Here is a 24,533-nt window from a genome sequence, read left to right on the forward strand (position 1 = left end):
ATGTCCTGATTTTATTAATATTTTTCCTGTTCCCCGCCACGAATATTGGAGCGTGCGGGTTATAAATCTTTTAAATAAATAATTAAAATAAACATAATTGAGTTTGTAAACTCGATAGCTCTCTGGACTGGGAGTTTACTGCCAGTTAGTGCTGTATCTTGGTTAAAGATGTTCAAATTTACATGGGTTTTCAACTTCCCCAGATATGGCATTAACCCAGTCCAGGGGAAATTCTTGCTTAAAAAGTCTATTTTTTGTGACCTGAGTGCACAGATTTATTTATAAGAATTTATTGACCACATTGTCTCATTGTAGGTGGTTTACACATAAAACATTCATAATAAAATTAAACACATTTCCTGAGGGATTCTACAGTTATTAATTTTGCCCTTATCATGTTAGCTAAACCAAGCTGATTAACATTAGAGATCAACCTTACTCATATGCTTCTTTGAACCTTTAATTTCTTCTTGAAAGCTAATGTGTCTGTGGTAGTTCTGATATTTGGGAGAGAGTTCCATAGATGTGGTCCTGTGACAGTAAAGTCCTTAGATTCAGTGTCTTCTAGGAGAATATGATGTGTGGAAGGAATGTCTAACAGGTTCTTATTCACAGATTTTTATGCCCTTGAAGGTTTGTATATCTTTAATAATGAGCTAACATAAACTGAAGTCTCACCACTTAGAGCTTTATGAATTAATGTTAAAATATTAAAATTATATCTTGAGGCTTTAGGAAGGGTAATATGATCCCTGAGCCATGTTCTTTTAGGACCCTTGCAGCAGCATTTTGTACTATTTGGTGGGCTCTTAAAGTGCAGCTCAATAACTAAGGCTATTCATAGTGACCTTCATTTTTGGGTTTTATTGTTTGTTTTTCCTGTGAATTTATCAGGGTTTATTATAAAAACAGGAGAAAATCAGTTGAAAAAAAATAACTCATTTTTCCAGGTAAATATCAGAGTGTATTTTGGGAACAGAAGCCTGGACAATAAAACAATATTAAGCAGATTCTCCCATTCATCCATTCAGCAACATCCCCATCTCTACCCCACATCGTGTAACCCATCCTCTACAAATGAACAGGCTGTATAAACTGGGATACTCGGAGATTTGGTAATAAGTTCTCACCTATTCATATAAAAAGTAGTGCTCTGAGTATAGCCATTACCCACTAAATTGGAGTGTGCCAAACAAGTGAACGAGTGTGGTTTGTAAGAATCGCTAAGGAAGGTAAGATGATTGAGTAGGTGTGTCTGAAGTATGAGTGAGGGTTTGTTAATTTTATAGGTATAAAATAGTAAACCCATAAGGTGTACTTTCTTTGTTAAGGTTATTGCTTAGTGGCCTTTGTTGCTATACCTTTTTGGAGATGTTATGTTTGTTTATATTTTAATTCTTGGACTCTTTCAAAGGTTATCACAATTACTATGTCTATGACTGTTTGGTTTTTTTTTGCCTGGGTGATGTTATGGAATAAAAGTGATGATAAAATAATAAAGTTCAGGATGTTGTAGTTATGATTTATACTGATCACATTTTCTCTAATTTCAGCCTGTCATCCGCTCAACGATATTAACATTAACATTGACAGGAAATGTGATTCTAATGGGTTTGTGTTAAAGGGTAGGGGGTTAGATGGGACTTATAATTATGGAGGGGTCTTTGTATTCAGTGCTATTTTAGTTACTTTGGGGCCTGGGATGCATCAAAACTAGTGCATCCGGAGCCCCACTCCATGTGTTTTTTTGCTCAAGCGATTATCGCAGTTACCCAACGGGGGGGGGGATGGGAGTTAAGTAAGTTTAAAATGTAAATGTGATAACCGTGCTATGTTGGAATGTAGCTGTTCCTAAGTTGAATCAATAAAAAGCATTTGAAATAAAAAAAATAAAATAAAATGATGCACCTAGGGAAAAGTAACCCACGTTGTAGTTACACAATGTTAGGTTCCATAATAAGAGTTACCACCCAGGAAAAAGATCTGATTGTCATAGTGGCAATACATTGAAATCATCGGCTCAGTGTGCTGTGGTGGTCAAAAAAAGCAAATAGAATGTTAGGAATTATTAGGAAATGAATGGTGATTAAAACAGAGAATGTCATAATACCTCTGTATTGCTCCATTGTGAGAACACACCTTGAGTATTGTGTGCAAGTCTGGTTGTTGCTTCTCAAAAAAGGAATACTTGCACTAGAAAAGGTTCAGAGAAAGGCGATCAAATGATAAGAACATAAGAAATTACCATGTTGGGTCAGACCAAGGGTCCATCAAGCCCAGCATCCTATTTCCAACAGAGGCCAAACCAGGCCACAAAAACCTGGCAATTACCCAAATACTAAGAAGATCCATGCTACTGATGCAATTAATAGCAGTGGCTATTCCCTAAGTAAACTTGATTAATAGCAGTTAATGTACTTCTCCTCTAAGAACTTATCCAAACCTTTTTTGAACCCAGCTACACTAACTGCACTAACCACATCCTCTGGCAACAAATGCCAGAGCTTTATTGTGCATTGCGTGAAAAAGAACTTTCTCCGATATAGATTTTAATGTGCCACATGCTAACTTCATGGAGTGCCCCTTAGTCTTTCTATTATCCGAAAGAATAAATAACCGATTCACATCTACTCATTCAAGACCTCTCATTAATTATAGACCTCTATCATATCCCCCATCAGCCGTCTCTTCTCCAAGCTGAACAGCCCTAACCTCTTCAGCCTTTCCTCATAGGGGAGCTGTTCCGTCCCATTTATCATTTTGGTTGCCCTTCTCTGTACCTTCTCCATCGCAACTATATTTTTTTTTGAGATGCGGCGACCAGAATTGTACACATAATTCAAGGTGCGGTCTCACCATGGAGTGATATAGAGGCATTATGACATTCCCTTCCTAATAATTCCTAACATTCTGTTTGCTTTTTGACTGCTGCAGCACACTGAGCAGATGATTTTAAAGTATTATCCACTATGATGCCTAGATCTTTTTCCTGGGTGATAGCTCCTAATATGGAACCTAACATTGTGTAACTACAGCAAGGGTTATTTTTCCCTATATGCAACACCTTGCACTTGTCCACATTAAATTTCATCTGCCATTTGGATGGCCAATCTTCCAGTCTTGCAAGGTCCTCCTGTAATGTATCACAATCCGCTTGTGATTTAACTACTCTGAATAATTTTGTATTATCTCAAATTTGATAACCTCACTAGTCATATTCCTTTCCAGATAATTTATATTTATATTTATTTTTATATATATATATATATATATATATATATATATATATATATATTGGAAAGGATGGAGCAGCTCTCCTATGAGGAAGGGCTGTTCAGCTTGGAGAAAAGACAGATGAGGGGGATATGATAGAAGTCTGTGAAATCATTAGAGGACCAGGGCAAAGAACACTACATAAGCAGTCAGGTAGTGAGCAGTTCCAAGGTAAGGGCGTGGATCACCAAATAAGCTTGAAGATTCTCAGAATTATCGTATGTTTTGGTGTTGTTTCTGTGGGTCACTCTCTTTTGGGCAGGATAGAGTAAGCCGTACTGTGCCCCGATTTCCTTCAATTTAGGGCGCAAGGCCAGAAATTTTCTTGTGCTGAGCCCTGGTGGGGGCAAGATCAGGTACAAAGAGGAGAAACATATCATCATAGGAAACTGGCGCTTTCCCTTTCACAGTGGTAAGGATCAGCAAGGCCTGCGGATATTGCAAAACTTTTAGGATCACCAGCCAAGGGTATTTTCTACTCCCAGAAAATTCACCACTTCATCTTCGATCCCAAAGCTCTTTTCTCTCTCGTCTCGTCGCTCACTAAATCCTCCCCCCCATCCATCCCGGACGATCAAGCCGCCAAAAAAGCCGCTGAACTAGCAACTTACTTCAAGAAAAAAATCACAGACCTTATAACACCTTTAAATGCCAACTCGGGCTCCCATTTGACCCCTCTCTATTCAGTACATTTCCAACAGAACACAACTCTGACTAAATTTGAACTTATTTCCTCCTTAGAGATCGAAACAGTCCTAAAAAACCTTAAACCTTCTTCACACCCCACTGATGTGATCCCTTCCAATTTACTTATAGCCATCCCTAAAACAGTAGCCAAACCTATCGCAGACATTATCAATTGTTCACTAATTCAAGGCTCTGTTCCAGACCCTCTGAAACTCGCAATCCTCAAACCACTCCTGAAAAAACCTAACCTTTCTCCAGATGACCCAGCCAATTTCCGACCTATTGCAAATCTCCCCTTCATCTCTAAAATCCTGAAAAAAATAGTAAACAGACAACTGACGGAATACCTTGACGACAACAAAATTCTAGCATCATCTCAATTTGGTTTTCGCAAAGAACGGAGCACTGAAACTCTCCTAATCTCTTTAACTGACAAAATACTCCTGAATCTTGATAAAAAAACAATCCTGCTTACTCATACTCCTCGATCTATCAGCTGCATTCGACACTGTGAAACACTCCCTACTCTTGGAACGTCTAGCCGACATTGGAATAAAAGACACCGCACTAAATTGGTTTAAGTCATTTCTACAAAACAGATTTTACAAAGTTAGAATCAACAACAATGAATCACACCCCGTCGACTCCTCTATGGGAGTCCCTCAAGGCTCCTCATTATCTCAGACTCTTTTCAACATATACCTTTTACCGTTATGCCACCTCCTATCCAAACTCAATCTTAAACATTTCATTTATGCAGACGACGTACAAATTTTTATACCAATTAAAGAATCCCTTCAAAAAACACTAGAATTCTGGAACTCCTGCCTGTTTTCCATTAACAACTTGCTCTCAAGCCTTAATCTAATACTCAATTCCAATAAAACGGAAATACTCCTTATCTCTCAAGACGGTAACTACGCCAGGCCAAACTCAAACCAAATAAATCAACCATCCTTTTCTGCCCAAGTGAGAAACCTAGGAGTCATCATGGACGATCAACTAAACCTAAAGAGATTCGTCAATAACACTGCTAAGGAGGGCTTTTTTAAATTACAAGTCCTTAAACGTCTCAGACCACTACTGCACTTCCAAGACTACCGATCAGTACTCCAAGCAATCATTTTCTCTAAAATCGATTATTGCAATTCTTTGCTAATCGGCATTCCAGCTAACACCCTTAAACCCCTTCAAATGCTGCAGAACGCCGCAACGAGGATACTGACTAAGACCAACAGGAGAGATCATATTACCCCCATTTTGAGGGACCTACATTGGCTCCCTATAAAGTACAGAATCTTATACAAATCACTAACAATCATTCACAAAACCATACACAAGGGCATTCCTCTTGAACTCAACTTTCCACTTCAATTTCATCTACCAACCAGACCAACGAGAACAGCTTACAAAAACACTCTCCGAACAACACACGTCAAAACTTCTCTAAGCAAACGTGCCTTGTCTTCAGCAGGTCCATCAATTTGGAACTCCCTACCTTCATTACTCCAGACAGAACATTGCCCAATCAACTTCAAAAAGAGACTAAAAACCTGGCTATTCGAACAAGCGTTCCAATCATGATAATAAGATACATCAACACCTACTCACTAGCAAATAGACTATCTAAAGACCTTCAAACCAAGCTTAAAATATAAAATATTACAATAAGATAATTTTCAGTTTCTCCATCCTCTATTATGTTCTAAGTTTTTTACCCATGTATTCTGTTCCAAGTTTTAATACCCTGTTCTATGTAATTTGCACTCTTCATGCTTGTTTTTTCAGTTACAATGTAAACCGAGATGATATGGAAATTCTGCATGAATCCCGGTATATAAAAATGTTAAATAAATAAAATGAATAAATATTTTGTTGTGTCAGAGCGGCTGAGATGGAATCCATTGCTCCCTCTCGATCTCTAGCGGAGGGTCGAATTGCAAGCCAAGGCAGTCTGGTATCAAGCGCCTAAGGAGCAGCAGCATATCCGACCCTTCACAACTCTCTGATATACCTAAAATACGGAGTTTGTTCCTCCTATTTCTGTTAGCAAGGTCCTCTTCCATGTGCGGTAAATCTGCCATTTTAAAGGTGACCACCCGCAGCTCAACTAGGCCAGCCTCACAAACATCAACCCTCCATTCCAACATCTCTTCTTGAGGGTGAAATGCCACCATGGAATTATCAAGTTCAGTAAGATCCAGTTGTATAGCTCAAGTAGCCTCATATTTTGTTGCAACATGTCTTTATGGGCATGAAGTTCCACTATAATTGGGTCAGCCATAGAGGAGACCTTGGGTGGTGCTGATTTCTCAGGTTCGGCGGATCATGCTTAGAGCGCTTGGTGCCGGAGGAGAGGGCAAAGGCAGCCTCGATCCTATCCCGGGTATGGAAGCTTATATGATTGCTAAAGGCAAATAGTAAAGTTCTCCGTGAACAACCGTAGATAAACTGCAGGTTATCAAAATTAGGTGCAAGGGAATGAGGAGATAAAACAATATAATCACTGTCTTTGAGTAATAGTTAATTTATAGTTCAGTACAGAAAAAAGTTATTACTCAAAGATGCAGGATTTTAAACTTTTTTTGTGCAGATTTTTCCTATTATGAAGCATAGCTTCTTCAGATTGTTCTCTCCTCCCCTTAGATCAGTGACCCTCCCCAGCTGTTTCCCCATTATGGCTTGAATCCCTTCCCCCATGCTTGATCTCTCCTGCACCTCAGGTCAGTCCACTAGTTCACTTGCTACTTTCCTCAGGACTGACCCTTCTCTCATCCCCCTCCCCCCCCCCCCCCCCCATGATTTCTCTGTCCTCCATAAGCTCAATTCTTCTCCCCTCATTCTGTCTTTCTCCCTCCATCCAAAAAGCCTCCCACAAGGATTGAACTCCTCCCCAGCTCTGACTGTTCCCCCCTGCAGGTTCTCTCCCCTCACCCCAGCAAGACTCTTGTATCTGTCTGCCCCTTTCCCTTAGCAACATCTTCAGTTTCTCTCTGGCTTCCCCTCTCCCCCAGATTTAACTGAGACAAAGAGCTGCCCCTCCTCTGGTTCTTTTCCCTCATGCCGATAAGACCACCTAACTTTCTCAGTGTCCAGTCCCTCTTTAGCAAACCGCTGGCTCTCTCCTGCTTTCCCCCCAAGCTCGCTGTCTATCTCGCTGTTCAGGCTCCACTGGACTCACACTGCTCCCTCTTTTCTTTGGGCCATGCAGATGCTGCAGATTCACATCTTCCTGCCTGCTTGGGCCAGTGTAGACTCTTATCTCTCTCCTGGTCCTTGTAGGCTAGCCTGCCATTGCTCTCTTTATTTTCAGCTGACACTGATTCTGCTCCTTCATTCCTTCTGGCCCACACAGGCCTCCACTGCTGCTGCTTTCTGGTCCCCATGCCTTTTTGTTTTCCAAATGCAGAATTCTGTGTAAATTCTGTGCAATCCAGAATTCCCCCAGGAGTAAGTACTTGGAGATGACAACATTGGTCAGCTTGAAACCATTCATGCTTTCTCTGATACCACCTTTAAAACTGTCCTTGGATGTAATACCATGCTCTGCAGATTTAGGATCTTTTGTAGGGATTTTCATTTGCAGTTTTTATTTTAATTTTCCAGGGAATTTCAATATTATAAAAAAATCACTTCCACTAATTTTTCTCCTATGTGTTATAATAAAGTAATTTTTCCACTGATATTTTTTTGTTATACCATTGAAATTCCCAGGAAATATAAATTAAAAACCGAAAATGAAGGTCCCTTAGTATACATAAGAGTAGATGCTCTTTAGCAGCCATCAATGTGTACCATCATAGAACAAATAGAAGGAAAGCATCACACTTTTTGTACCACTTTTTTATAGGCTGCTATAAATTGTGAGAAATGAGCATGGGGGTACTTTGCCAAAGGACCAGCCCCTTTTCCTCCAGTTGGTCCTCTTATTAAAAGACATTTCTTTGAGGACTTTTTTTCCAGTTCTGTGAGAATGGAATCTGAGTAAATGTAAGGAACATGGCATGTGCTGGTTCTCATGATTTTTCTATGGGGGAAAAATGGAAATTTAAACAAAAAATACATTTTTTTCTACATTGCTTTTTCTTATTATACTAAATCAATACAAATTGTACAGCCTAAGATTTTTATTTGGTTAGTACATTTTTTAATACATTTACATTTTTTTAAAAATTTCTGAAAGTGCAATACTTTGTTTAGTTTAAAAAACTGATTTTATTTAAATAGGACAGAGATTCTAGCATCATAAAAAAGATAAGGTTAAAGGGAATAAAAAGGAAATAAACACAGTAATAAAAATGTCACCAGCACAAAGTTGGGTGGAGCTAGAACTGCAGGCAAACTGAAGTTGATGGTATGGCATTTTTAATCCCAGGGGAAGATAGCAAAGTGTTAGGAAGGAAGCTGTGAGGAAGAGCTAAGCACAGTTACCGGTGGCCATGAGCCAGACATCAGCATTTTTGTGTGATGCTTAAATCCTGTAAAGCCTTTTTGCTCCAGTTTATAATAATAAGAACCCTTCTGTAGATTAATTCTTCTTTAATAATTGCTTGTATGTATGGTGCTGTTTCTAAAATTCATTAGGAATGCAGCTGCTGAAAAGTTGTAGTAGTTTAAATACTGGGATCCATTTTGAGCTGCTGTGTGGCTTGGCTAGTTAACCGGATAATGCGGACCCTGCGCATCCTCAGAAAACCTCTTGCCTGCCTGCGGAACACCCTCTTCTTATCTGGATAAGGGATAAATGTAGCTGGATAAGGGCCAAATATAGCCGGGTAAGCCATTAGACAGATAACTATTATGTTAGCCTTCAATGGCTTTTGAATATGGGCCTCCAATGTACATTAATTATTTTGCCTGTATTAACTCTTTCTAGTTGGTTTGTATTATCACAGTTACAAAAAATAAATGAAAAGCCCTCTCCCATGAGAATGATGTACAATTGGTTCAGATTTTTATTAAGAAATAAGAGACCCCAAGGAGCCATTATTTTCAGTTTCTAGATGAATCCTTTTTCATTCTGGTTTCCTTCTAACAAAAGGCTGCTTTAGATAAACTGCCCTATGGTTCATCTTCTGTGCTATAGGAATTAGGAAGGACTATCCTGCTTGCTGCAGGTTCTTATTTGACTCTTAATAGGAAGCACTTGTACTTTAAGGGGTAGATTTTAAAAGGTTGCCCACACACTACCCGGTGCACGCACATGGACGCCCGATTTTATAACATGCGCCTAGTTTATAAAATCGGGGGTCGGCGCGTGCAAGGGGAGCAGCCTTGGAAGGAACTTCCCAACCCCCTAACCTCCCTTCACCTTCCCCTAACCCTCCCGCCCTCTAGCCCTATCCTACCCCCCCCCCCCCCCCCCCCCCCGATCTTTAATTTACCTGTTGTGCCTGCCGGCAGCTTGCTGGCACATGATCCTCCAACACAGCAGCAAATGGCTGAGATCTTTATACTGGCTTCCAATATATACCCAGATGCAGTTTAAAATGGCCCTGATTTTTTTAGGGGTCAGAAAGCATAGTTTCCTTTATCTCAGGGACAAAATGTTTTGGCATATTCCTTAAACTTGAATTACGAAAAAGTCAAAAGGCATTGTTAATCATCCCTTCTCTTCAGGCACGATTTGAATCTTGAGCATTTTCGACAGTGGCTCTGGTACTCTGGATTAGACTGTCTTTAGATATCCAATTAGAAGAGAATTGCCTCGGCGGTTGTGCTGCCTCGGAGAGAGTTGGAGGGTGAGCGGAGGAAACAGCTGGTCTTGGGGAGCCGGGCTCTGCTTCGGAAGGCTCCCGCCGAACCCGGAAGAACACCGACTCCACCCCTGAGCCCCTGACGTCACAACTAGGGGCCAGGACGCCCATAAAATCGGCGTGTGAGAGGCGAGACCTGCGGTTGTGCTGCCTCGGAGAGAGTTGGAGGGTGAGCGGAGGAAACAGCTGGTCTTGGGGAGCCGGGCTCTGCTTCGGAAGGCTCCCGCCGAACCCGGAAGAACACCGACTCCACCCCTGAGCCCCTGACGTCACAACTAGGGGCCAGGACGCCCATAAAATCGGCGTGTGAGAGGCGAGACCTGCGGTTGTGCTGCCTCGGAGAGAGTTGGAGGGTGAGCGGAGGAAACAGCTGGTCTTGGGGAGCCGGGCTCTGCTTCGGAAGGCTCCCGCCGAACCCGGAAGAACACCGACTCCACCCCTGAGCCCCTGACGTCACAACTAGGGGCCAGGACGCCCATAAAATCGGCGTAAGTGCGGCGCCAAGCCGCGCGCACACAAGGGGCGCGCCGACTTGTTCCGGCTTAGGCCGGCGCAGGGTGGAGCAGAGGAGTGGCCAGGCATCCGAGGCAAAACAGCTTGCCAAATGAGGAGATTTGAACGTAGCTAACAAACGCAGTGAGTAGCGGTTTGACTTGAAAAAGTTTTCCTGTTTAAAAATGCCTCCTAAAAGAAAGGGGAGAGTTCGGGTCTACCCCCCCGAAGCTTCTCCTATAAATGCAAATCAGCGTTTAATAACATCCTACACTCCTGCGTTGATATCCAATGTGGAGGAGAATATCCCCGCTATGACCACAGAGATGGGAGCTCTCTCGCCAAATGGGGAAGTGACTCTGTCTCCTCCTGATCCCCGGCGCCAATTAATGACGTCACCCACCTACTCTCCTGTGTTGGCTGGAGATCAGTTAGCCGAAGTGGCTACAACTGAAACGGCAGGAGTAGAACACAGGTTAGAGCTTCATAGCATACTGGTTTCTCCTAAAACCTCTGAAGAAGGGGCAGTTGGAGGAAAAGGAGTAGGAACTGTAACATCGACCCCAGATGAAGGGGCGGGAGAAAGACCAGGAAAGCTATTGAAGGTGGAAGAAAGACTGGCAGGAAAAGAGGGTGAGATACCCCACTTTTCAATACCAGCTAAGCCAGCAATTGTGACCATGGACTCATTATGGGACTTAGTGGCAGGCTTAAGTAAAGCTCTTTTTGAGACTAATGCAACTGTGGGAACCCTTAACATAAAGATGGGAAAAGTAGAAGAAAAATTAGAGAAAACCATGTCTAGAATAGATGGAAGTTGAAATTGAAAAAAATACTAATGTTCAAGTAAAGTTAATTAAAGATATTACATCAGTATCACGTAGAATTGAACATGTTGAAAATTTTTCCAAACATCTTAACCTCAGATTTACAAATTTTCCTAGGGTTGTGGGACAGACAATAGAGGTTACTCTTAAAAAATATTTTCTTGAAAATTTAAAGCTTAGTGAAGACAGATTGCCTTGTATCACTAGGCAAATATTCCTGAAGTCCTCACAAGGAGTTATATCTAGATTTGAAAACAGACCTGAGGTTGAGATTATGGAAAACTTAACTGGATACTTAGAAAATTCATCTTTAGAATTATGCGATAGGGCAACTCTGCTAGTTACTTTTGCCTCAGAGTCTGATCTGGGCGTTGTTATGAAGAATTTCATTAAAAATATCTCAACTCCATTTTATGGAGCTGGGGTAAGAGTTTATCCGGACCTTGCTCGTGTTACACAGCAAAGGAGAAGAGAATTTCTAACATTTAGAACCCAGGTCAAGAATTTAGGTTATTCTTATGTGTTGAGATATCCTAGCAGGTGTATTATTAAACGACAAAAAGAATGCTTTGTTTTTTATTACCCAGAGCAACTTAAGTCCTTTGTTTAATGCTAGAGTAATTCCTGGGAATGTATCTAGTTTACACTAAGTGGGATCTAGAACTGTATGGTTATCATAGTTAGCTTTTTCTGTTAGTAATATGAGTAAATGATGTTTAGATGAAACTCCTAAAGATTTCTTCTCCTCAGTTTCTTAGTGTAAGGTATCAGCCAATGAATGAATTTGTAATTTACAATGCAATGACATGACTGTATCCTTGTTTTCCTTAATGTAAGATTGTCTTACTTTATATTGAAAAATTAATAAAGATTAAATATAAAAAAAAAAAAAAAAAGAAGAGAATTGCCTCATCTTTCAGAAAAAGTTTAAAGCCTGGATTTTCTTCTGGTAAATGGTTGAGTGACTAGTTCCCCAATCAAAAACGAGCCAAGGTTAATGTGGTAGTCTTTTATTTGAGATTGAGGAGGTGGAGAGTAGGATGATTTTTTTATCCTGATGGTGGCATAATGAGTACCCTGCTAAGTCTTGTGTGTTTGTGGATTTTGATATGGATATAATATATGGATTTGTTCTGGGTATATTGATGTTTGCATTTTCATTCTTATTTTTTATGATGGTATGATGTCTTTCGATGTATGTGATTTAAATTGTTTGTACTCCTGCTTTGGGTGACCTCATTTGAAGCCAGGATTGCAGTCTATAAATATGATGAGCTAAATAGTATATTTAATTTTTTCTAGAAATGGTGTAGAAGTAAAGATCAACAAATAAGTTACATATTTCTTCTTTTTTCTTCGACTACCTTTTGAGAGCTATGCTATTTTCATCAAATCAATACTAAATGAGCTAAACATTGTTGCCTGAATTTGTAAACAAATTGTAAATTGTTTTAAAATGGTGATGCAGTAGTATTTTTTTCAAATGTTTATTTCTTTGTGTATAAGTGAAATAGCACAATGGACTAGTAACTATACTATTTTATTATGGAAATCTTATGAAATTCTTGTGGAGATGATTACATTTTTCCTCTTGATGTCCATTCATACAATAAATACTATCCACCTTATGAGGAAGACTTTCCTATTATGGCACTATAAGGTAGAATTGTTGCTGTAATACAAGCAGGTGGAAACCAAATTAGCATAGTGCTGATCTAACTCAAATTATAGCAACCATAAAAGTATAAAATGTCTCTAGGTCTCCAGAATTGTACGCATTATTCCAAGTAAGGTCACATCAGAGATTTGTACAGGTGATAAAGCCTCCATACAGGTCATTGGTGAGATCTTATCTTGAGTATATTGTCCAGTTCTGGAGGCTGTACTTCTGATAGAGTAGAGGAAGTCCAGAGAAGAACTATCAAAATAGTGCTGGGTCTACCTCAAAAACCTATAAAATGAGACTTAAGGACCTAAATATGTGTACGCTAGAGAAGAAGGGAGGAAGGAGCAATATGCTAGACGTTCAAATACATCAAAGGAATAATAATGCACAATTAGCAAACCTTTTTCAGTGTAAAAGAAGTTTTAGAACAGGAAATTAGACCAAGGCTTTCCAAACCTTTAGCTAGTGTGACCCCCACTGTAGCACTTGAAAGTTCACATGATCCCAAAGGATGATCAAAACAAATTAGAAGGGGTGTGGGTCCCCCTCCAACAATCCCTCTTTATCTCCTTACCCTCCCCATACTCCAGGTGATCCTCTCTTAATCTCCACCCTCTCCACAGGACCAACTCTCGTAATATCCTCCCCTCCAGCATACCCACTCTCTCAACCTCTACTCCTCTCCTCTCCTCTTCCCCTCTTTCACTCCTCCAACCCTTTTTATGTCTCTCATCTGAACCTCTCTCAACCCGAAACCCTTCTTATAACCCTGACTGATCCTCTATTTCCTACCTCTTGCGCCATCCTTTATTTATTTATTTATTTATTTATGGTTTTTATATACCGACATTCTCAATATACATATCAAATCAAGTCGGTTTCCATAGAACAAAACTGTCGCCGGTAAGGCGTTACATTAAACAATAAACAGAGTATTGAACAAAAAAAACATACGGCGTTACATTAAACAATAAACAGAGTATTGAACAAAAGAACGTAAATCAATAAATATTAAATATAAAAAAATATAAAATAGACAACACAAATTTGTCTAATAACATGAATAAATGATACGATTAACTGCAAATAATTGGTAGGTAAGGTTGAAATGTACCGGTTGGGGTATACAGGTGACAGTGAGCACTGTTGAAGGGCATAACTATGGGAAGAGCATGAGCTAGTGAGCTAATGCATCAAGAAAGGGTCTTTCATAACAAGTGGACTGTCCAGATAAGGCGTATTCGGGTCCTGAGGGTATATGGGCGGTCGTGGACTTTATATTGAGCTATTTTGCTCTTTGACCGGTGTCGAAGTGTTCCTGCGATTCCGGAAAGGCTTGCCGGAAGAGCCACGTTTTTAGGTTTTTCTTGAAAGTTATATGGCAGGTTTCTAGTCGAAGATCTGGCGGTAATGAGTTCCAAAGGGTGGGCCCGGCTGTGGAGAGTGCTCATTTAGCTAGTGAAGTTTTAATCGAGGGAGCATATAAAGAACCTTTGTAATTATATCTGATAGGTCTTTTTGATGTGTGAAGGCGGAGTTGCGAGATAAGATTTAGGTGGGCGCTGCCCATAATATCCTTGTGGATCATTGATAATGTCTTGAAGGTGATTCTAGCTTTTATAGGAAGCCAGTGGAGGTAGAGCAGAATTGGTGTGATGTGGGCTCTTTTGTTGGTGTTGGTGAGTAACCTCGCCACAGCGTTTTGTACCATCTGTAAGGGTTTTATGGATGAGATCGGAAGACCTAGCAGAAGAGAATTGCAGTAGTCTAACTTGGACAGAATTATAGACTGAACTACTAAACCAGGGGTCGGGAACCCATGGCTCGCGAGCCAGATATGGCTCTTTTGAGGGCTGCATCTGGCTCGCAGACAAGTGTCGCCACACTTCGCGGTTCCCCGCTGACCCAGCTGCTCCCCGGTCCTCCGCCGCCCGGGCTTAAAATGCTGTCAGCCCGGGCGGAACGCGGCGGGACAGCTGGAGTCAGCGGCACCGGCGTGCTCTCTTCTCCCCCCCCCCCCCCCCCCGCGGCCCGGAAGAGGAAGTGGTGAGCATCGGGTGCCTGTGCGGAAGAAGAGACCACGCTAGTGTGGTCTCTTCTTCCCGCGCAGGCACCCGATGCTCTCCACTTCCTCTTCCGGGCCGCGGGGGGGGAGGAGGAGGAGAGAGCACGCCGGCAGCGGCACGACTGGAGTCAGCCGGGTGCCAGCGCTGGAGTCATCGGATGCCTGCGCGGGAGTCTTCCCGCGCAGGCACCCGATGCTCACCACTTCCGGGCCGCGGGAAGAAGAGAGCACGCCGGTGCTGAGCGGCACCGGCGTGCTCTCTTCTTCCCGCGGCCCGGAAGAGGAAGTGGTGAGCATCGGGTGCCTGCGCGAGAAGAAGAGGCCACGCTTGTGGGAAGAAGACTGCAGCGCGGCTCGGAGGAAAATGAAGAGTTTCAACCGCGGCCGATGGGACTCCGCCTCCGCGAGGGCTGAAAATGAAGGAGGTTAGTGTTGGGAGGAGGCTGCTGCTGCCGCGAGTTCCTGGGGTGGGGGTGGGGGAGAGAGAGAGTGAATGAGCGAGCAAGCGTGTGTGTTTGAGATCCTGTGTGTGTGAGTGAGATTGCATGTATGTGAATGATTGAGAGCCTGTGTATGTGAAAGAGAGTATGTCTGTGATTGAGAGCCTGCCTGTGAGAGAGAGAGCATGAATGTAAGTTTACCATTGGGAACCTGTATGTGTAAGTTTGTGATTGAAAACCTGTTTGTGTGAAAGAGTATGTTTGTATGATTGAGATCCTTTGTGTGTGAGAGAAATCATGTGTATGTATGATTAAGAGCCTGTGTGTATAAGTAAGAGAGAGATCATGTGTGTCTGTGTCTGATTGACAGCTGGTTTAGGTGATGGAGCATGTGAGTATGTGATTGAGAGCCTGTGTTTAAATGAGAGAGAGAGACCATGTGTGTCTGTGTGTGATTGAGAGCTGATTTAGGTGAGGGAGCATGTGAGTATGTGATTGAGAGCCTGTGTGTAAATGAGAGAAAGAGAGGACATGTTTGTAAGCATGTGAATGAGAGTCTGTGTGTGAGAGAAAAAGACAGCATGTATTTATGTGATTGAAAGCCTGTGTGTGTGTGTGTAAGCGTGAAAAGATAGACAGCATGTGTGTAAATGTGTAATTAAGAGCCTATATAAGTGAGTGAGAAAAAACATGTGTATATGTGACTACTGAGAGCATGTGTGTATAGGTGTGTCATTGAGAGCCAGTGTGAGAGAGAGCGCTGGTATGTGACTGAGAGAGGAGAAAGTTCCAAGCAAACCACCCCACCTCCTGCTAATTCAGAACAATCTCAGGACACCTGGATATCAAACGTTCCCAGGTATGCAGAGCAAAAAAATTTTTGTATCCTTATTATTTTTCATTACTGGATCTTTGTGTCTGCTATTTTGAAATATTTTGTTGGTATCTGGAAATGTTTTATATGAGTTTTAATTATTGGATATTCCTCTCATCAGCTGTTTCGAAATATGTTCTTTTTGTTAGTACAGTTTTACTGCTGATGATTTTATATTTCTTGATTTGTTTTATAAGGATGGGTGATGTTTCTTTTTTCCTTTGTTACACTGCATACAGAGACTCTGGCTTGTTGCAGTTTCCAATTCAGTTTTTTCTGCATGCTTCTTGTTATGCGTTTTGGTCTCTTTATTCTATGTTAGGTGAGGGACAGCACGTGATTCAGGTGAGGTTTTCTGCTGGCGTGTTGTTTCTGTGTAGGACTCTATAGCAGCCTGACTTGGTCCGTTTTCCTAATAGGAGATGTATTGGTGTCTTAAGGCCTGGTGTAATATTTTCAGAGACTTATTGTACATTAAAAGTGTGATCTTACATAAAATGCACACATTTACTTGTATTTAGTTTTAAACATATTGTATGGCTCTCATGGAATTACATTTTAAAATATGTGGCGTTTATGGCTCTCTCAGCCAAAAAGGTTCCTGACCCCTGTACTAAACGGAAGTCACTGAAGTGAAGGAGTGGTTTCAGATTTTTGAGCACTTGGAGTTTGAAGTCTTCCCTCCTCCTCATCAACCCTCTCTAGCAATCGGCCCAGCTGATCCCATCTACACTCATCTCCTCTTACATGCCATCACATTCCCCCTGCTTTCACCCTCCACAGACAATCCCTTTCCACCTTATCCATCCCTCAAACCCTCCTGTTTCTCATTCCTTCAAATAGACTCTCCTCCAGATATCCTCTTGCTTGGGTCAGTAGCAACATTTTCTTTGGGCCCTGGGTCAAAAATGGATGACAACTGATGGGGAGAGAGAACAAGTTGATATCAGGGGCAACATTTTTCTTTTGGGTAGGTTCAGTGGTGGATGAAGAGCAGGGAACAGAAACCATCTCCAGTGGCACATGCACACACATCCCTCCCTCCCTCCCCCTCATAGCTTGTCCCAAGCCCAACAGTAATCTTCAAGGGGCAGCAGCATTACTAATGAAAGTCTACATGAGGCCTTTGAGATAGTGCAAACTTATATGCTCTGCAGCAGCTTTGTTCCCTCCTCATTCAGGGCATCCTGTTAACACAGAAGCTCCTGCAAGGCCAAGGCCAATGCAACTGCAGGACTTGTGAGTATGCTGGCTCACAGGCCCCTACTGATTTCCTCTACTAATGCTGCTGGTGCCTGAAGACTGCTACTAGTAACCCCAGCTGAAAGTATTATGACCCCATTTGGGGGTCCCGACCCACAGTTTGGGAAGCCCTGAATTAAACTATGAAATCTACAAAAGAACGTTCGCTCATTATAACTGATTCTACAATATGGAACAGCATGCCCTCTGATCTACGCCAGGAATCTTGCCACAAAAAATTCAAACACAACCTAAAAACCTGGTTGTTCAAAAAAGCATACTATTAACTATCTGGGACCTATACTACCCACTTACATCGCCTTCACAACCTCCCCTCGTCTCCCCCTCTCCCCCCACCCCCTCCCACCTTGAATCGCTCCCTATTTGTTATTTATTTCACTATGTAAATAATTGTTCTTGTTGTTAATCTATTATATAAGCTAACTGCGATTAGCTTATATTAGCCCTTAATTCCTAATATTCCCCCCAGACTCCTTATCACCCTTATAACGTCGATGTTTATTCTCCTAGTTAATGGTTTTACTGTTTGCTTATTCTTTCAGATAATTTGTTGAATTGTAAAGCGTCTTGCTGAGTTATTGTTATCTGTAAACCGAGGTGATGTGCCACACGTGCCGCGGTATATAAAAAAACTATAAATAAATAAATAAGATCCAAAGTAGGAAGACTCAGGAGTTACATCAGAAAATATTTCTTCTTAAAAAAGATGCATTTAACTGATCAATAGATGTGATGGAGGCAAAAACAGAATTGAAAAAAACAGGGATAAGCACAGAGGACCCTAATTGTGAAGAAATGAACAAAAAGCCAGATATCAACTGGGCTTTGTGGTGTTGCACCAAGATATATATTGGGCAAATTAGATAGGCCTTAAGGGTGTTATCATATACTATGTTTCTATGTAATTCTCATTCCAGCCTCACAATAATCTCTGTGTTTGGGTTTTGTTTTTTAGGCAGCAGTATCTGCCCACAGATCCGTCCAGCTTCCAAGTCTTTTTCAGTAAGTACAACCAGACTTGTAGACCAGACATCACAGAATGTATACAGTGAAGACGCTCATGGAATAAATGGAAAAACTCGACAATCTCCAAGTCCAAAGCCAAGAGGTAAATTATCATTCAATAACAACTGTCTGAAGTTAGCAAGATCCATTACTTTATCTTTGCAGGATAATCGGACAGACCTGACTCTCCTGATTTCATCTGTTGCTGGTGTTAACTAACTAGAAGTGTCCTCTAAAGCCACAAGGCTTTATAAAGTTTGTTTTTAATGTAGTTGAAAAAATTCTCCTAGGACAAGCAAGATGACCATTCTCACATGTAGGTGACATCAGTCAATAGAGCTTGGCCCAGACGTTTTATATCAGAGTTTCTAGAATGTTGACACTGCCTCCCTGGGCATGCCCTGGGCAGTTTCTTCTTTTCCTCAGAGCCCACCAGTTGCAGTTCCTTACTCTCCTTCTTGTGTTCTTCAAGGGAAAAGGTTTTACAGGACATTGGTCATGGGCCTTGTGGTCTTGTTTCTTATCTGTGTAATTCCCCAGGTAGGATTTTTGGTTGTTTTTCTAAATTTCCATTCTGTCTTCTGTGCCCAATGGACATTGACTTCCTCCCTACCTTTGAGTTTGATTTTGCTTCCCTTGTTTCTAGCCCGCAATGGATAACCAGACCAGTGATTTTCAGTGATGCTCTTGTTGTGCCAGGGTTATGTATATCAGATTGATTTGGTATAAGAAATGTGATTCATTAAGCCAATAAACTAAACTAACTAACCATGTCTATCATGGATCCTCATTCTAGATGTATCCTGTGCCTGGGGGCATCACAAGACATCAGAAAAAGTCACCTGTGTGTGACCATGACCTCAAAAGGATGTATGTCCTGGCTAAAGCTGATGGAGAAGCACTTTGGATAGCGGAATACCAATCCATTGGCACTGGACGCTGGTGATGCATCGACATTGAGGGGGATTACACTCCTTTGACTTTGAGCATCTGTAGGGCCCAGAGAGACAAGCCATCACCTGCCTCTTCCCACTCAAAGAAGGTTCTGCTTCTTCAACACTGGCATTGAAGAATTCCAGTCCTGGGCACCGAGCAAAGGCAAAGCATCGGCTTCTGTCTCCAATGGTGCATGACGCCAAGAATAGGAAGGACCAGCAGTGGCTGAATCACTGCCCCCCCCCCAATCCCTCCCTCTCCAGAAGCAGACCATAGAGAGGACAGTTCATTCTCTCCGAAAGTCTAGGAACTGCAACAGTCTGCAGGGTTCCTGGTGTCAGCCACCGATAAGCATCTTGGTTCTCAGGAAGATGTGGCCACACCTGCCTCCTAGTCAATGTTGATATTGACTATCTTTGTTGAGGAGCTAGAAAAAAAGACATGGTAGGCCACGGACAAGGTATTGCGATGCCTTTGTTCTCCGGCTTTTCGGAACTGAAGTCAAATTGCTCCTGGAGTCCCTCCACTTCCTGGCAATTTTTCCAGCTGATTCCAGTTCCCAAAGTAGAATCTGTGTCAATGGCAGCCTCCCCGGTTTATGTGTAGTCTATTAAGGCAGGAAGATTCCTCAAGATTCCGGAGTTCCTCAGGTTCCAGGCTCAAGAAGACTAATGCACCCATCTCTGAAGCCTTGTCTGCCAGATGGGCACAGGTAGGGGTCTTCACCAGCAGCCTATCAGTCTGGGACTGACCTGAACTATCTTGGAGTACAGTGATTCTCTGACAAAGAGAGATCAACAGGTCTTTTCTCCTTTTCCCCTGGAGAGAAGGAAGTCCATTCCTGAGGACCTCTCCTTCACTGGTTTTATTAGGCGAATGGCAGAGGCCATTCCCTTTACTTTGTTGATGGAGGATGACACCAGAAATAAGATGCTGGAAATCCTTAATTTCATGGAACCTTCTAAGGAGGTTGTGGCAATCTCAATTCACAAAAGTTTTCAGATGCAGATGAGAATGTGGAAGAATCCCTCTCTCTGTGGTTCCCATTAACAAGAAGGTGGATTCAATTTATCTCATCCAAAAGATGCAGCTACCACACCAATCTGTGGTGAACATATCCACTTCAAGAGGGCTGAGGAATAGGACCCATTCCTCTGTGCTCACAAGAAAGATTCTAGAACCCTCAACACTTTTGGTAAGAAGGTGTTTCAGGGGTTATTTTAAATGGCTGCATAGCTTCCTTCCAGCTCTTCATGGATCAGTATTTGTAGGACTTATTGAAGCAGATATAGGAAGTAGCTGAGCAACTTTCTCAAAAGTGGCAGGTCACCCTCCAGTTCCTGGTGGAAAAGGAGTGTGGAAAACACATGGTCTACATGACCTTTAATGTTTTCAAAATGGCATTGAGTCTCTCTGCTGTGGGGATTGGTGCCCACAGACTTACCTGACTGCTGGCCTTGGATCTCCAACCAGGAAAGACTTGCAGATTTGCTATGTACTAGAGAGAATCTCTTCAGAGATAGGGTTAAGGAAGAGGTAGCACAGATACATGAACACTGTGCAATGCTTCAACAGCTCTCCACAGTCATTCTGGACCCGCCCCCCCCCTCTTCTAGGAGATGTGCAAGAATGGAGCAGAGGAGGCACTATCCTGCACCCCTTTGGATCTGTATTCAGCAGTTTCATCATACCCTGCACAAGGCAACAGCAGCCCCTAAACTACAGCCAACAACCCAGTCAGTCCCATCCCAGGTGTTTTGACTGATGTAGTAGGCCAGATTGACAAACTAAAGAGTAGCAAATCACCTGGACAGGATGGTTTGCATCCTAGGGTTCTGAAGAAACTAAAAAATGAAATTTCAGATCTATTAATTAAAATTTGTAACCTATCATAAAAATCATTCATTATACCTGAAAACTGGAGGGTGGCCAAAGTAACACCAATATTTAAAAAGGGCTCCAGGGGCGATCTGGGAAACTATAGACCAGTGAGCCTTACGTCTGTGCCAGGAAAAATAGTGGAAATATTCTAAAGATCAAAATCACAGAGAATATAGAAAGACATGGTTTAATGGAACACAGTCAACATGGATTTACCGAAGGGAAGTCTTGCCTCACAAATCTTCATTTTTTTTAAGGGGTTAATAAAATGGGGATAAAGGTGAACCGGAAGATGTAGTGTATTTGGATTTTCAGAAGGCTTTTGACAAAGTCCCTCATGAGAGGCTTCTAAGAAAACTAAAAAGTCATGGGATAGGAGGTGATGTCCTTTCGTGGATTACAAACTGGTTAAAAGACAGGAAACAGAGTAGGATTAAACGGTCAATTTTCTCAGTGGAAAAGGGTAAGCAGTGGAGTTCCTCAGGGATCTTTATTTGGACTGGTGATTTTCAATATATTTATAAATGATCTGGAAAGGAATAAGACGAGTGAGGTTATCAGATTTGCAGATGATACAAAATTATTCAGAATAGTTAAATCACAAGCGGCTTGTGATACATTGCAGGAGGATCTTGCGAGACTGGAAGATTGGGCATCCAAAATGGCAGATGAAATTGAATGTGGACAAGTGCAAGGTGTTGCATATAGGGAAAAATAACCCTTGCTATAGTTACACAATGTTAGGTTCCATATTAGGAGCTATCACCCAGGAAAAAGATCTAGGCATCATGGTGGATAATACTTTGAAATCATCGGTTCAGTGTGCTGCAGTAGTCAAAAAAGCAAACAGAATGTTAGGAATTATTAAGTAGGGAATGGTTAACAAAACTGAAAATGTCTTAATGCCTCTGTATCTCTCCATGGTGAGACCACACCTTGAATACTTTGTACAATTCTGGTTGCTGCATTTAAAAAAATATATAGTTGCAATGGAGAAGGTACAGAGAAGGATGACCAAAATGATAAAAGGGATGGAACAGCTCCCCTATGAGGAAAGGCTGAAGAGGTTAGGGCTGTTTAGCTTTGAGAAGAGACAGCTGAGGGGGGATATGATAGAGATCTTTAAAATAATGAGAGGTCTTGAATGAGTAGATGTGAATCGGTTATTTACACTTTTGGATAATAGGACTAGGGGGCATGCCATGAAATTAGCAATTAGCACATCTAAGACTAATCAGAGAAAATTCTTTTTCACTCAAAGCACAATTAAGCTCTGGAATTTGTTGGGTTAGTGCAGTTAGTGTAGCTGAGTTTAAAAAAGGTTTGGATAATTCTTGGAAGAGAAGGCTATTATCTGCTATTAATCAAGTTGACCTAGGGAATAGCCTCTGCTATTACTGGCATCAGTAGCATGGGATCTTCTTTTTTTTTTTTCTCTTTATTAAGTTTTCATAATAATATACAAAGCATTAACTTTGTTAACGAAAAATGGTGTAGTATATTCAAAGCCAAGAAATTATATATATACAGAAACAGTGCATTAAACACATCTTACTCTTTAATTAACTACACCCGTTAGACCTCAAACTGCACAGGGAGGGTGGTGTAACTGCAAAACCAAGGGAGCATCTTCAAATATACATATCAGGAAAAAGGGCCCTGCATTAAGGATTTTAATTTATAGGACTTTTAACTGCCTCCCATTTGCTTTTCCGCTTTTCTAGCATTGACAAAACCTTTAAGTTGGTCCGGATGAAAAAAAATATAATTTTCTCTTCCATATTTTAAAATACATTTACATGGGAACCTCAACACAAGAAGGCCCCCACTGCTAGAACATCCTGTTTTAAAGCCACCTGATTGCCCTCCTTCCCCAACCTACAGCAGTCTCACTCCCTCCACCCCCCTCTCCCCTAGAGACAAAAGTCACATGAAACCCATATGGCATTAGGCCTGTTGTAACATGTAATGGGTGCGGGCTTGGCCCTCAGAAATCCAAGAATAAACAATTACAGTACAGTGAACCTCCCATAGCAAGATCAGCACTAACTGACAGCACTCAAATTACAACCTTACCAATGAAAAGACAACTCTGCAAATATTACATCAGGCTCTAAAATACCAATATACCTCCTATTTAGAAAACAAAATAAGCCAGGTTTCCTAAAATACCTTTAAAATAAAATGAATACATGTACCTAAAAATATTGGTCAAAAGCTTTTAAAACTTTTAATCAGTTATTTACTCTTTCGGATAGTAGAAAGACTAGGGGGCACTACATGAAGTTAGCATGGGGCACATTTAAAACTAATCGGAGAAAGTTCTTTTTTACTCAACGCACAATTAAACTCTGGAATTTATTACCAGAGGATGTGGTCAGTGCAGTTAGTATAGCTGTGTTTAAAAAAGGATTGGATAAGTTCTTGGAGGAGAAGTCCATTACCTGCTATTAAGTTCACTTAGAGAATAGCCACTGACATTAGCAATGGTAACATGGAGTAGACTTAGTTTTTGGGTACTTGCCAGGTTCTTATGGCCTGGATTGGCCACTGTTGGAAACAGGATGCTGGGCTTGATGGACCCTTGGTCTGACCCAGTATGGCATTTTCTTATGTTCTTAACTACATAAGTCCCTTCTTCAGATGTCAGACTAGAGACATTGAAAAAGAGTGGGTTGCAAATGGTTCAATGGTCTGTTAAACTCACATAAGAGTCAATAAGTAGAACTCTGCAAGTTATATTCAGCAAAATTTAATAAGTGACAATTGTATAGCTGCATGTGGTAATATCTCAAAAGTCCTCTGTTCCCTGACACGGGTCCGTGTTTCACCATTGCTTCATTAGGAGGAACATAGCTATGGGAAAAAGAAAATGTTGAAAGATATTTAAAATGAGCTGATAAACAATTTAACAATTAAATAACAGACCAAAATGGCTATCGAAGATAAGAAAATACCTGGTATACATACCATATTGCAATATACAAATGATAATTGTCTGCGAAAAAGTAAACACATGCACATATAACAGAGTGTACGTATTAAATCTGTAATGTTATACATAAAATAAAGACTAAAGTTCAACTTGTAAGTTAAATGATGAGTGAACAAACAGTATGGTGGAAATATGTACTAAGGCTTTCTTAGGTGAAAGCATGCTTAAAATATAACGATGTGGAAAGGTAAACATTTGCAATTAGTGAAGTACATACCACTTGCTGAAGTCTGGTTATTTTCCACAGTGTATATGAATGAATAAGAGTCTGAAAAAAGAGGGTAAAAACAGGTTGGCTATGGGAAAGTGCAGTAAACTGAAGTTACTAAGTAGAAAGTTAAATGAAAATTAAATGAAACCTGATTTGTTGGTG

The 24,533-nt window shown here is 41.2% G+C and overlaps 1 protein-coding gene across 1 annotated transcript in view; it reads left to right on the forward strand.

The window, feature by feature from the left end:
* The window catches only part of FGD4 (FYVE, RhoGEF and PH domain containing 4), a 494,296-nt gene that overhangs the window by 233,493 nt on the left and 236,270 nt on the right, over window positions 1-24,533 (forward strand). The window contains 1 exon segment of the mRNA XM_029600028.1: window positions 18,299-18,451. Within this exon segment, the coding sequence (XP_029455888.1) occupies window positions 18,299-18,451 (153 nt within the window).

Source organism: Rhinatrema bivittatum, chromosome 4, assembly GCF_901001135.1.
Source record: "Rhinatrema bivittatum chromosome 4, aRhiBiv1.1, whole genome shotgun sequence".
In the NCBI taxonomy this organism is placed as follows: domain Eukaryota; kingdom Metazoa; phylum Chordata; class Amphibia; order Gymnophiona; family Rhinatrematidae; genus Rhinatrema; species Rhinatrema bivittatum.